General features: G+C 54.5%; 1 protein-coding gene across 3 annotated transcripts; it reads right to left on the bottom strand.

Annotated features, from left to right (window-relative positions):
• Window positions 1-1,256: 1,256 nt before the first annotated feature.
• SOX10 (SRY-box transcription factor 10) lies at window positions 1,257-11,410 on the bottom strand. 3 transcript variants are annotated; one of them, XM_072037725.1, is made up of 5 exons: window positions 11,175-11,410; window positions 10,728-11,057; window positions 9,578-10,021; window positions 4,160-4,425; window positions 1,257-3,759 (listed from the first exon to the last, which is right to left on the bottom strand). In XM_072037725.1, the coding sequence occupies exons 3-5, from the start codon at window positions 9,985-9,987 to the stop codon at window positions 3,044-3,046; spliced, it is 1,392 nt and encodes a 463-aa protein (XP_071893826.1). In that variant the 5' UTR covers window positions 9,988-10,021; window positions 10,728-11,057; window positions 11,175-11,410; the 3' UTR covers window positions 1,257-3,043. The 3 variants fall into 3 exon arrangements, with proteins under 3 accessions (XP_071893826.1, XP_071893815.1, XP_005016011.3); XM_072037714.1 differs by having other exon boundaries at window positions 9,578-11,057; window positions 11,175-11,409; XM_005015954.6 differs by lacking the exon at window positions 10,728-11,057 and having other exon boundaries at window positions 11,175-11,407.
• Between the last annotated feature and the right edge of the window lie 1,483 nt (window positions 11,411-12,893).

The following is a 12,893-nucleotide window of genomic DNA, read 5'->3' as shown; positions in this document are numbered from 1 at the left end:
GGATGGTTGATGTGGAACCCAATCGCTTTCTTAGTTTGCTTTTTGAGGAGCCAGAGAAGGCTACTCGTGTATGGTTAAGGACTTTCTCTTCCCAGTCATCTGTTCATCCACACCATGGCCCTTCTCCACCCCTGGGATTAGCTGTCCTATCCCTAACTCTGCCCTGGCTCCCCTCATCCCCTACACGCTCCTGACCTGCTCGGCAATGCACTAGTTCCCTTCTGGACTCTCCCCACGGCCTGTAGTTTGGGGTAGAGATGTCTCCTCCAACTCACTGAGTGGTCACAGACTTATTTTGCACAGAACTGTTTAGCTTGACATCACTGACATTAAATGTCATTAAGCTGTTCTGCTGCTGATGTGCTTGGCCCTATATAGGACTTCATCCAAACAGTGCCACGAGTTTTAAAAAGCTTTAAATATAGGAACTACTATTTAAACTATCACTTAAATAGGAGTTTCTAGACCTCCTGCTTATTTTACTCACCCATTAAGTGTCTAGTGAACACAAAATCACAGGATAGATCACGTGTCTTTGCTTTGAAGCCTCTGGAATCCATTTTTAATAGTTGTGGAGTCTCTGTGTTAATTGGAACCCTACCGTGCTCCCATTGGCCTTGAGAGAAGTTCTTAAGCAGACCAATACCTGCTGTACATTTTCTTTCCGAACATCTTCAGGTAGTCTCCTAGGACCTGACTACACCCAGGATGTCCTCTTCAACAACTGAGGTATGTAATTCTGTTCTTGAATATATTGTGTGTGTGAGAGTGTATTTAAATTCTTACTTGTGGAAGGCAAGAGGCTGGGTGTGTTGAGTTTCTACAAACTAATGGCTGTTCCAAAACACTTCCAAAATCCACAAGTTTATGTAAGAGGGGAAGTTTTTTATGAAGGTACATAATGGCCACGTGGAGATGAGGAATGGAGGAGAAACCCCACATGCCTATTCTGGAGAGAATTAATGATGCTAAGAAATTCTTGGGTGAAATACGTGAAATAGTGCACTTCTTAACGGCACAGGAACAGAATTTCAGCGTTACTGCATCTCTTACTCAGGAAATGGTTGGAACAGAAGAGTTTCATCTCCATGAAGGAGTGCAGTAGGCCAGCTGGAGTTCTGCCGGTGTCCTCTCAGTGATAGGCAGAGGAAAGCTGTGCATGGGATCCGTGCGGTATTGTAGTGACACACGACAGACTTACTGATGGGGGATAAAAAAGAGGCTTTCATGAAAGAGGTCAAAAAACTCCAGAGACATGAAAATGAAACTTTTAAGTTTATTATTCCATATGTTTAATGCAGAGTTAATGGCGCTAGGACAGCGTAGAGACTGGGGGAAGGGAGCTGGGGGAGGAAGGTGCTACTTGCATAAATAAGGGGACAGGGCTTGAACAGGTTACATGCGTACAGGGAGCAAACATTCTACATGATCTTTTCAGACACCACAAGGAGAAGTCATCCATAGCTAAGGGAGGCAGGAAGGGCATCTGACAGTCATAACAGCAGAGGGAAACAGCGGCACGGATCACAGTCCATGTTTGGTCAAAGTATTTTCTCTTTCTAGACTGGATTACCCATTGGAAGGTCCCTTCTCTGTGATCAATTGCCAGGAGTCATTTTTTTTTTCCTGCAGCAACTTCTGTGCCAATTCACTCCCTGGCATGGCAAACCACCCCAGTCCTGGAGGTGTCAAAGGAGAAGTCAGCAGACTGTCCTCAGGCGTTGGGCTGAAAAAAAGAGGGTTGATCAGACTGCAAGAGTTGCTTGCTTCCAGTTCGAATCCCAGAGGCAAAAATGAGTTCTTCTGCACCTAACCAGGCTTGTTTTCTTTATACTCATCCAAAACTGGGTGCGTATCTACCTCGCTTAGAGCCACAGGTTCATCTTTCCATCCTCAGTGAAGGTAGGAGGGAGGTGTTGATAGACTGCAATATGTGATGAACAAATGAGCAGGGATGCACACCCCATCAGCCTGAGTTCGGAGCAGGGGTTCAAAGTGGGTATTGCAATTGCCTCTGGGTGTTGGCAAGTGCACAGTAGCTTTCTTGGTGCCTCCACTTTCGGGCAGGCACTGGAAGAGCAAGGACTAGGTTTGCTCAGAGGTTGTTGAGGATACTGAAGAGATTAGAAAGGACTGAGATGCCAGAAATACCAGACACAAGTGAACGATATAAAGTAATTGTAAGACAGGAGGATTCGCTCACAGCACCTTAATGATCCACAGGTCCTGCCCCACCTCTCCTGCATCCCCATACACAAACACACGCGCACACACAGGCTATGATATGAGAAAGGCTAAGAGTGACAATGCAGTTCCTGAGTCCAATGCATTGTTCAGTCAAGCCTTACAAAAAAAAAAAAAAATCCATGCAGGAAGGAGCGTGGGATTAAACAGAGGCAGGACGGAGAGAAGAGGCGGGGAGAAAAGCTAGGGCGCAGTCGTGGAAATCAGCGGGGAAGCAAGCGTAAGTTGGTCTTCAAACGGGGATCGAGATTCATGCATGTGTGAATCTTAGGCAGGACTGCTGCACAACACTGATCGCAAGGAAGCCGGCCGTGCCGTCCTCCCCGCTCCTCCTCCCACAACATGTTCACCATGGCTGAGCAGCCACCCTTCACCCCACAGCAGGTGACAAAGAGTTGGCCGGCATGGTCTTTTGGAAACGCTTGCTAACTCACTGGAGGAGTCTGGGGAGGGGAAGGAAAGGACAGTCTCTCTTCTCTTAAGTCCAGGGTGCACAAAACGAAGCCCACCACGGACCAGTCACTCCATGTCTTGAATCCTCCTCATCTAGAAGGCCAATAAGGTGTTGCAAGCCAGTGGCATGGCCTGCGTGGAATCGGTAAAGGGCGAAAGGGCGAAAAACCTTCCTCGAGGCGGGTGAGCCAGCGATAGCCGGGGTCAAGAAAGGCACTTCCAGATACTCAGTGGGTTTTGGTGGCTGAATGGTGGCACTGAGTGACCTCGGAGTTCGGAGGCTCTTCTGCCTGTGCTGATTCTTCGGAGCCTTTCCGTCGCTGCTTCGGTCACCGTTCCCCATTCCCTACGGTCTGGAGAGAGTCGTATAGACGGGCTGTTCCCAATGTGTGGGGCTATGGGACTGTGGCACGGAGGGTGCGGGGTCAGAGATGGCGGTGTAAAGGGGACGTTGGGAAGGTCCCATGTAGGAGAAGGCAGAGTAGAGGCCAGAGGCTTGGCTGGAGTGGCTGTAGTAGGGTCCCGAGGGCTGGTGGTCAGGGTAGTCAAACTGGGGCCTGGAGATGGAGGGGAAGGCCGAACCGTAGTGGGGCAGACTCAGGGACGTGTAAGCTATCTGGGAGGTGGAGGGCTGGTCGGTGTAATGACCTCCGGGGGCGGACCCCTCCGTTTTCACCTGGGCCTTGGAGTCCACCACCGGTGACGTGGCGGCGGACAAGGAGACCCCATGCTGCTTGGAGATCCAGGCCGAGTGTCCGCTGGCCGCAGCCAGGGCGCTCCCGAGGCCGTAGCCGGCGGCCGCGGCTGCCGCGTAGCCCCCGACATGGCCTGGGTGGCCAGCGTGTCCGTTGGGCGGCAGGTACTGGTCGAACTCGTTGACGTCAAAGGTCTCCATGTTGGACATCACCTCGTGGCTGATCTCGCCGATGTCCACGTTGCCGAAGTCGATGTGGGGCTTTCCCCCTTCCCCCAGGGAGCGCCCTTCCCGCTTGGAGTCGGCTTTGCCTGCCTGCAGCTCGGTCTTCGGGGTGGTGGGAGGCGTGGGGGGGCCGTGGCTCTGACCTGCAAGGTGAAAAACATTTTGAGGAGGAAAGAGAGGGGAGAAGGTGAGTTACTGCGTTCAACCTGGGCAGCTCCACAGGCCAGCTCCGCTCCTCCCAGTATGCCAGCAACTGCACTGAGACTTTGGTGGAGGGGGAGCCACCGAATGGCCAGCCAAGAACAAATATTTTTATATCATCTTGCCAAAAACAAGGAAGGGTAAAATGATACCCCACCAGAGAAGAGGAATGTAAGTGCCATGAAACTCAGGCATGGCCCTATACCAGTGACTCCAGCAGTCTGCTGGGTCGTGAGCGAGGTGTGAGCCACACCACTACGGCTTTTACAGCGATGGCTTGTTTTCCTCAGCCTCCCCGTTGGCCATAACCTGCCAGCGGGTTCACAAAGACCCAGGACTCACCTGAGGAGTGTTCTGGGTGCCCGTCGGACATGGGCGACCCTTCCCCGGGGTGCCTGTGGTCCAGGTGGGCGTTCTTGTAGTGGGCCTGGATGGCGGCAGCCCCGCCAGCCTCCGCCTCCACCTGGCCTTCACCCTCGCCCTGCGTGGCCTTGCCATTTTTCCGCCGGCGGGGCTGGTACTTGTAGTCGGGGTGGTCTTTCTTGTGCTGCATCCTCAGCCGCTCCGCCTCTTCGATAAAGGGGCGCTTGTCGCTTTCGTTCAGCAGCCTGCGGGGACCAGGGTGGTAAAGAAGAGGGGAAGGAGAGGGGCAGGTGTGTGAGAAAAAAAAAAAAATCCCAATACACACAATTATGGGACACAGCATATAAATCTGGGCATCGGGGTGTTGCCCTGTTTTAGGGTATTTCCCAGAATAACAGGGAGAGCTGGGAGTGATTCAATGGAGACAGCAGTGTTTTCCTCCTCATCGTTTATGGTCAGCATTAAAACTGAATGTCATGGTCAGTGCCAGTGCTGGGTGCCCCTTCCCCAGCTGCATTATGCATCTCAGGAACTTCAACAGCCTCACTTGCATTTTAGTTTCACCCCCAAAGGAAAACGCAGCCTTTCCCAGCTGTGAAAAATAAGGCCGGAAAAGCTGCTTTCAAAGATTTAGGGCAAATTAAGGGAAGCTGGGAGCAGGCCTCAAACGATGGCAGTGTGGCCTATCCTTACTACCCATACCGCTGCCTTCCACGTCTCTTGCTCCTCCCCAGACTGTTTTTATTCCAATTTAAGCCTTTTTGTGGGCTCTGCTCTGAGTTTGTGACTCTACTGAGCATAAATAGTAGTCATTGGTGTTGTCTCCTCCCAAGCTACTGCCTGGAGCTCGCTGGGCCTTTAAGCCTCTTGCAATATCCTAGAAGGGAATTAAAAAAAATTTAGAAGGGGGAAAATGGTGTATCCTGCTCCTCCTGGAGCTCCTGCTAGCTGTAGATGAGGATAATGCAAAAGGTTGAAACACAAATGCCCAGTCCTTCTTGAATGTAGCCTCGTAGCTGTAAAAAAAATTAGCTTCTACATTGCTAGACCGTGTACAAATCGATGAGCTTTGGTCTCTAGATTAAAGGCTGTAGAAATGTAAGCTCCTTCTCTGTATTCCTGCCAGATCATGAGCTGCTCTGGTTAAGATAGGATCTCCAGGAAAATTGTGAAATGTGCAGGCAGGGCAGCTCAGAAAGCTTGAAGATGAGAACGATCTGGTTGCTCAGGGCTTTAGCAGCTTCAACTGGAAGTGCTTCAGTTTATTTATTTATTTTTTTCCCCTCAAATATCCTTGTGATTTAGGGTCAACCTGCTTCCAAGCAGAAACCAGTGCTCTCAGAAGGGGTCAGTCTTTTCCTGTGACTTGTACCTCAGGCACCCCCAAGCCCTCAGTGCTAACAGGCAAGTGATTCTGCTAAACTGTAGGCGCTGTGGAAGAAGGAAAGGCCTGAGAAACTGAAGTTTCTCAGTGCTCCCTGTGCATCCCCCTGCCCATCAGCCAGAAGGTGCGTGGTGTGGTCTGGAGCACATTACGGTGCTGACCTGGGTTCACTCCAGGCAGCCCAAGAAGGTCGCAGCCACACGCCGCATTCCTCCGCTGCCTTAATCCTGCAGATCAAAGCAACTGAGCCACCATGAATCCAGCACCAGCTTTCCTGTCTCCTTCCTGCCCCTGTACACCACGCTCACACGTCCTGGAGGGCTCTAATCCTTCAGCCAGCCCTGCTCCAGGCTGCCCAAGAGGTCTGAAGGGACAGCCTGTCTGGCCATCCTGACCTCTGGAGGCATCAAGGGTTGGGAGGCAACCTCACACCTTGAGGACACCCCTTCTCCATGGGAGGTGAAGAAACGGAGGCAAACTCTTCACTACAAGGCAGCTGGGCTCGGGCTTCTCTACACAGCCAACCCAGATGGTGCTGAAGTTGGGAACTTGCTGTGGTTGGGAACAAAACATCTCCTTTTACAGAAGCACCTCGTGGAGCAAGAGGCTGGATGCCGGACAGCCAGCTTTGATCTGCTGGATGTATCAGTAAACTTCCAGTGGAGGCCAGCAGTGAAGGCCAAAGCTCAACCTTCCTCATCTGCCTCATGGATGGCCTGAACCAGATCCAACCGTGTCTCTGCAGGAGTCAAATCCCTGCCCTCTGGTCTGTGCTTGGTCTCCTCATCGCCTCTCCTCTCCCCTCCACAGCCGCCCGCTAGCAGTGCCACCAGCAGGCCAGCGGGACATCCACTCCCCGTGCCTTTGTCTTCTTCCCCAGCCTCCCCGCTCCCTCCTCCCTCCCGCTGGGATCAGAGCTCAAATCGGCTTTAGCAAAGTGAAACTGGTGCGAGCAGGCAAAGGCCAGGAGATTTGGGGGATTTGGATTTCACTCGCTTCCTGCCCTCCCCCTCCGCCCCCCAACGCTCCCCTGTCGATAATGCACAGGAATCTCGCACGGGCAGAGAACTTATGGATCACGGAGCAAAGCCCTCGTGGGGCTTACCACAGCCCTCTCCACCCACCCCGGCACCAAACGCCCCCGATGAGTCGGCGTGGTGGGAATGGGGATGTCCACAGCCCCGGATTTCATGGGTATCACCCTGTCCCGGGCGCGTTTCCTTGTTGAGGTGGGGTGCAGAAAACGAGGGAGCTGCCACCCCCATAAAAAAGTCCCTTCATTGGGTCTCCTCGTCCCCAGGAACAGCCCCGCTGTCCCCTTCTTCTCGTGTCCCGCTTGTTTTCGGCCCCGGAGACGGTGCTGGCTGGCGTGTTGGCTTAGAGTCACGCCGACATTTTCAGCAGCCGGCCTCCATTTGAGAGCTGTTCCTCATCCCACCCCAGGGAAGGACAGCAGCCAAGGCGAGCTTTCGTCAAGCATGGAAACCCTCCCTTCTCCTCCTCCCCTTCCCCTCGCCCTCCATTTTAGCGCCTTCGCTTCTTCGCCTGCATCTTTCCCATCCCAAGCGGACACAAACCAGGGGCCCCAGCACTAAGATTTTCTAGTAGAAAAACTACTTGGATCGGCCTTCAGGAAGATTTTCCAGGCTCTGCCGTCCCTACCCATCACTGTGCATATATTTGGCTTAAAGCTCTGCCGGCAGCCTCCGTGCTCACCAGCTCTCACTCCCTGCACCACTAACACAGCCCGTACGTGTGCAAGCTCACAGCCACCCATGTGGAAACGCACTTTGCCACTCTTCTTTTCCAAAGCAAGTAGTGATTTCAGCTGTTGGGTTTGGGCGGTCGCTTTGTAGACGATCTGTAAGCATCCAGGTCCCTTTGCAGGGGACCTGCCAACTGCATTTGGGAAGTGATTGAGATTAAGCCAGAGCTCAGCCGGGCTGCCCGCAGTTAGACTGGCACGTAGCTGCAATACCTTGGGGGCAGCAGGAACCTAAATGGAGGAAAATCCAACTGCACACTGGGCTGAAAGGCTTGGCTCAGGGCTGCAAGCCTGGAAACCTTCAGGCCACCTCCCTTGGACTTTTTGTCACCTATTATTTGCCCCCAGCCCTAACAGAAAGACACATACACGTCGTCCTAGCCAGCTCAGATGCTGCTGCACCCATAACCCTGGTGGTACAGTCCCGTATGGGCTGGCACAGCTCCGATAGCCACTGTCTGCCCTAGCAGCAAAGACTCGGAAAGGATCCGTGTCCCAGCAAAGCCATCAGCACCCGGCAGCCACAACCCCAGGCCTGATCCTGCAAGCTCCTCCGCGTGACGCACGCGCTCTCTGGCTGCACAATGCCCTACGAAACACCCGGGGCCCTCTGCAGAACCTCAGCCATCACCTGACGGCCACGTCCCCTGCTGTACCCGACCACTCTCACGCTGGTTTGCCGGCGGCAGGAGCCGTGCCGGCTCCAGATCGGGTGCACAAATGTCACCACGGGCCGGGGGCTGCGTCTCCGTGCACTCTTCCCACGGCAACTGTGGAGGGATTTAACCACTCTGCTCTGCTTTCAAAGGAAATGCAGTGTCCGAAGGGAGGCCACTGCCCTAAAATCTGGCAGTATTTCGCAACGAGGGAATGATAGCTTGAAATAACACTCTGGGAGCAAAAAAAAAAAGGTGGATTCGGATGCGGAGATGCGGGTGAGGGGAGCCAGAGGGAGCTGGGAAGCAGAACAATGGGGGCAAAGTGTAAGAAGGAGATCGGTTCATACTGGCACAAATGGAAGAGGACACCACAGTGATAATAGGTGGAGATGGCCAAGTTGATACAACAAAATGTGGGGGGAACAGAGCGAACCTGTGGGCTACCAGGGTGGGGGCAAAAGAGCAGGCAGGGGGCTGAGCGCTGCGCATCGTAGTTTTGCCTGCGGTCCAGAGGCTGGCAGCAGAGCCCGAGGCTGGGCAGAGGAAAATGAAGGCAGCGGGGAACAAAGCGGGAAGGAGTGGAAAGAGCATCAGAGGAGACCTCTGCCTTCAGCTTCCCAAAGCCATCCACTTGCTTGAGTTACAGCAGACACTGGCGGGTCGGCGTAAATGGGGGGACACAGTAGAGGGAGCAACCGGTGCTCAAGGGCTCAGTTCTCCCTTGTGAGCAGGGAGGTTTGGAGGCAGGAGGAGACCTACTGGACAGGGAGCGTTCCAGTTCTGCTTGGAAAAATGTCTCGTGGCCCATCTGAAGCAGAGGGTGTTGGTCGGTGCAGGGGGCTTGTAGCAGAAAGTGCTTGTGATAAGTCAACGGGGTTATTGGGAGAAATGGCCTGACGGGAATGAAGCGGCATGGCCAGCCTTGCACGCGTGGGACCCCTTCATAGCAGGGGCTCTCCTTGCCCCCCCCTCCCCACCACGGGCCTCGCTGCACCTGCATGGCCTGCCGAAACCAGGACCGAGCCGGGAAGGACGGGTGGGTGGCCCAACCCTTGTCTCTCTGCCCTCATCCTTCCTCCTCAGCCATGTCTTTGCTTCCCGCTTGCTCTGTGGTGCTGCACAGAAGATAACCCCTGCTGGTGTGGGGACCCGAGATCAAACAGGCTCAGGGCAGCCACAAGCGAGTTAAGCCTGACAGGGCTCAGCCCAGCTTGTGTTCGTGTGAAACTTTGCCCAACAGAGGGTGAGCCAAGGAGGCAAGGTCTCCCCTGACAGTCAGGTAGGACCAGGATGAGGGTCCTGGCTAGGAACAAGAGGGAAAGTTAGAGGGAAACAGGTGGAAAAGGGAGGCATGGGCTCCATCTGGGGTGGAGGTGAGCCCTGCTGAGGAATCCTTCCCTATGTATATAGGGTATAACAGCCACTCTTGCCCCGTTCCCCCAGCCACCATGGAGGAGGCTCCCTGTGGGGAAAAAAACTTTCTGAGGGGACACCCCGTCCATCCCACCCTGTCCCCATCCTTCCTCCTGACTACATATTCCACTCCAGGACACCTCCGGGCCTCAGCCCGCTCACACGCCCGCTCTTACCTCCAGAGCTTCCCCAAGGTCTTACTGAGCTCGGCGTTGTGGAGGTGCGGGTACTGGTCAGCCAATTTCCTCCGGGCAGCCTGTGCCCATACCATGAAGGCGTTCATGGGCCTCTTGACGTGGGGTTTGCTCTTGTTACTTCCATTGACCCGAACGGGCATGGGTACCAGGGTCCAGTCATAGCCGCTCAGCACCTGGCTGACCGCCTCGCGGATGCACACGGGGAATTTGTCGTCGTCCGCCTCCGAGTCTTGCTGTTCCTTCTTGACCTTGCCCATCTCTCCGTTCCCGGAGCCGGCAAGGTGAGGAGAGGTGTCCGATGCCATGGAGGGTCCCGGCGAGAGGCAGTGGTGGTCTTCGGAGCCCACCGGGCTCATCTCCACCTCTGAAAGGTCTTGGTCGTCGGCCATGGTCTCTTCTTCCTTCTCGGTGTCCTTCTTCTCACTGGGGAGGGGAGGGAGGAAGACAAAAACAAAGGAAAGAAAGGAAAAAAAAAAAAAAAAAGAAAGAAAACAAAAAAACGAGGGGAAAGAGAGAAAAGGAAAAGCGACCACCAAATCCAACAGGGACTCCGCGCTCTCCGAAGAGCTGACCACGAGACAGGGGCCGCTTGATAAAAGCACAAGCAAAGCAATTGCCATGCACACCACAAAACCCGTGATCCAGGGGGGTGGGGATGGGCCGGGGCCCCAATTAATCGGGAGCTCCTATCTTTGTGATCGTCCCAAGCTGGTGTCTGCAGAGGGGCCTACGGCAGCTGCCCAGCTGTGCCAAGGGCCAGTGGGACAAGGGGGTTTGGGGACCCCAGAAGAGGGAGCATGGAGCCTCCTGCCCGGCCACAGCTCCCCATGGGGAGCAGGACTGGGGGGACAGCCACAAAACTTGTGCCAGGAGGTGCCTCTTTCCTTTGAAGCCATGCCTTGTATCGCCAGCACAGTGCCTAGGAAGAGGGGGGCACCAGCACCGTGTTGATAAACCAAAGGGACACATCTCATATCTCCTGGCCACCTCCAGGGACACAAGGCAGCAAAAAGTGCCTCCGTGGGGACACCCCATCCCTCAGCCACTGCTCACACAGCAAAGACTTAAAATATATCCACATCGCATCCCCACGCACGTCTGTGGGGATATACGTGCACCACATACATACAGATATTCAGATGCAAGCACACGTGAAGTTGAACTTTGAGAGAAGCCACGGAGCCGAGCTGCCTGCCCCGCGCACCCCTCCTCGCTCGCTGCCTGCAGTCACCTCTAAAAGTCCCTGCCACGGCACAGCCGCTGCCCTCGTTGAGAAAGAAACGCTCTGAAAATAAAGGCCTCCTTATCCAACCCCCCCCCCCCCCCCCCCCAGCCAGAAATAAAAAGAAGGAAAAAAAAAAAGAAGTTTTAGAAGAGCGTGCCTCTGGTTTAGCTGAAAAAGTCAATGGGGAGCTAAGGCTGCTGTCGCTCCGCTTGCAGAGGGTGGCACGGCGCTTTGCTGGGGAAATTGAAGAAGTGGCAGAAAGTAGGGAAAATTAAAAAAAATAATAATAATAAAAAAAAATGAGAGTGAATGTGTGTGTGCATGCCAGGGAGCTCAGGTAGGAAAACTTACGTTGCTAATCCTGCGAGGGCTGCGGTGTCCCAGTCGCCCCCCTGCTCTCCCTCCGGCTTCGGGGTGCGCTGCCGGGGAGGCGCTCAGGCGAGTGCCATTCCTGGAGGGAGGCTTGGTTTTTTCTAATACCCCGGCTGGATGCCTCTCGCTGGCTTTGCTGCTTAGCACCGGGGGAGGGAAGGGCGGAAGGTGGAGCCAAGCGTTTCTCAGAGCCAGGACACGGTCAGGCCGCTGGGGAGGGGACGTGGGCAGCCCCCCACCCCACCTCGGCCTTCCCCACTTTCCACCAGCGCCGGCTGCTTGGCCGGAGATCAAGGATGGAGAATGAAACCCCCAGCGGATTGGGGTTGCTGGGTGCAGGGAGGGATGTGGCTGGGCTCCCCTTCTTCCCCCTAGCATCACCCTTGTTCTTGCAGGGCACGGTGGCCCCCACGTTCCCGACATCCTTTATCCCCATCACGGGGTCTGATGGGGACCCCAGTGCGCTGCAACAAGCTGGCCCAGGACTCCGGGGTCAGGATGTTGCAGGAGGTCAGTAATGTCCTGAGAATGAAGGACATGAGGTCCTTTCTCATCAGGCTGTCAAAGAGCAGCACCAACCCCGTAACCATGAGAGGTCACCCATAAAAATCGGACGACCTCCCCAGGTCCTCCAGAGCTAGCGATGAGACAGAGCCAGCTCCTGCCCCAGCCCCTCACTGGAGATCCAACCTGAAGGAGCTTCAGTGCTACGTCTGGGTGCACAGCTGTGACCCAGGGAACCAACCTCAAGGGATTTCCAGAGCGTTTGCAGCTCCTGTAGCAACTCTTTGTTCTTCACAGACTGTGTTAGAGAGATCACACAAAAACCCTGGTTGGTGCCACATGAAGCATAAGGGGACCAGTCCCAAGGATGGTGCTGAGCACCTGAGCTAACGCACTCAGAGCGAAGCTGTGGGGCTGGCTGCTGCCCTTGTAGACCTCACTGACAGCATAGGACCATTTCCCTATGAACGTAGCTCTGAAACTATGGGGTGGTTCCAGGGAAAACCTCACTAGAGCCCACTGAGGAGTCGTTACAGAATGGGACCAAGAGTGGGAATGGCTGCATGTCAACAGCATCAAACCTGTGGCTGGCAGAGGTGCTTAAAGGTGTCTGTGTGGTCTTGCACTGCCCGTAACAACCTCTTAAGTGCTCTCCCTTCTTTCTTTTTCTTAATCATCACCCGCTTCAGAAAAAGAGGCGCTCCGATGCTCTTCCTCACAAGATGCCTTTTTCCCTTTGGAAGAGAGAAATGTGGGTGGCTTTTTCTTGGATGCTGTGAAAACCCAAAGGAAAGCCTAGCAAATTAAGACAAGTTCCTGCTTCCTCAACCAAAGCAGCAACCGGTGAACTTTGTGCCTTAGAGTATGGAGCAAGTGCTCCCACCAGGAGACACCTCCAGCTCCCAAGCCAGTGGAAGTCCATGGCCCACTGGAGGCAGAGTAAGCACTGCGGAGCTGATGTTTTCTTACATGTCCTCAGGGTCTGGGTGAGCAGAAGAGTGTCTCAGTCCCCCACCCCCAAATGTGGCAAAAAAAGGAGTAAATCAGGAGGGAACTTCAGTAATCCAGAGGGCTGTGGACTAACGTTGGTCCCACTGCTCGCCGTCCTCATCAGGGGCTGCTGCCACCTGCCAGGTCCCATCCATGCCCTGTTGGAAGAGCTCTGGGTGCCTTGGCCCCCAACAGGGACATCCC

Source organism: Anas platyrhynchos, chromosome 1 (assembly GCF_047663525.1).
Source record: "Anas platyrhynchos isolate ZD024472 breed Pekin duck chromosome 1, IASCAAS_PekinDuck_T2T, whole genome shotgun sequence".
In the NCBI taxonomy this organism is placed as follows: domain Eukaryota; kingdom Metazoa; phylum Chordata; class Aves; order Anseriformes; family Anatidae; genus Anas; species Anas platyrhynchos.
This window is presented reverse-complemented; position numbering and strand designations above follow the sequence as displayed.

Excerpts from the sequence above, each read along its gene's own strand:
- SOX10 (XM_072037714.1), bottom strand. The coding sequence starts at position 10,218 with ATGGCAATTGCTTTGCTTGTGCTTTTATCAAGCGGCCCCTGTCTCGTG. Across the intron at positions 4,426-9,577 it reads ACCTTGGGGAAGCTCTGGAG|GCTGCTGAACGAAAGCGACA; the intron begins GTAAGAGCGGGC and ends TGGTCCCCGCAG. Across the intron at positions 3,760-4,159 it reads GCACCCAGAACACTCCTCAG|GTCAGAGCCACGGCCCCCCC; the intron begins GTGAGTCCTGGG and ends TTCACCTTGCAG.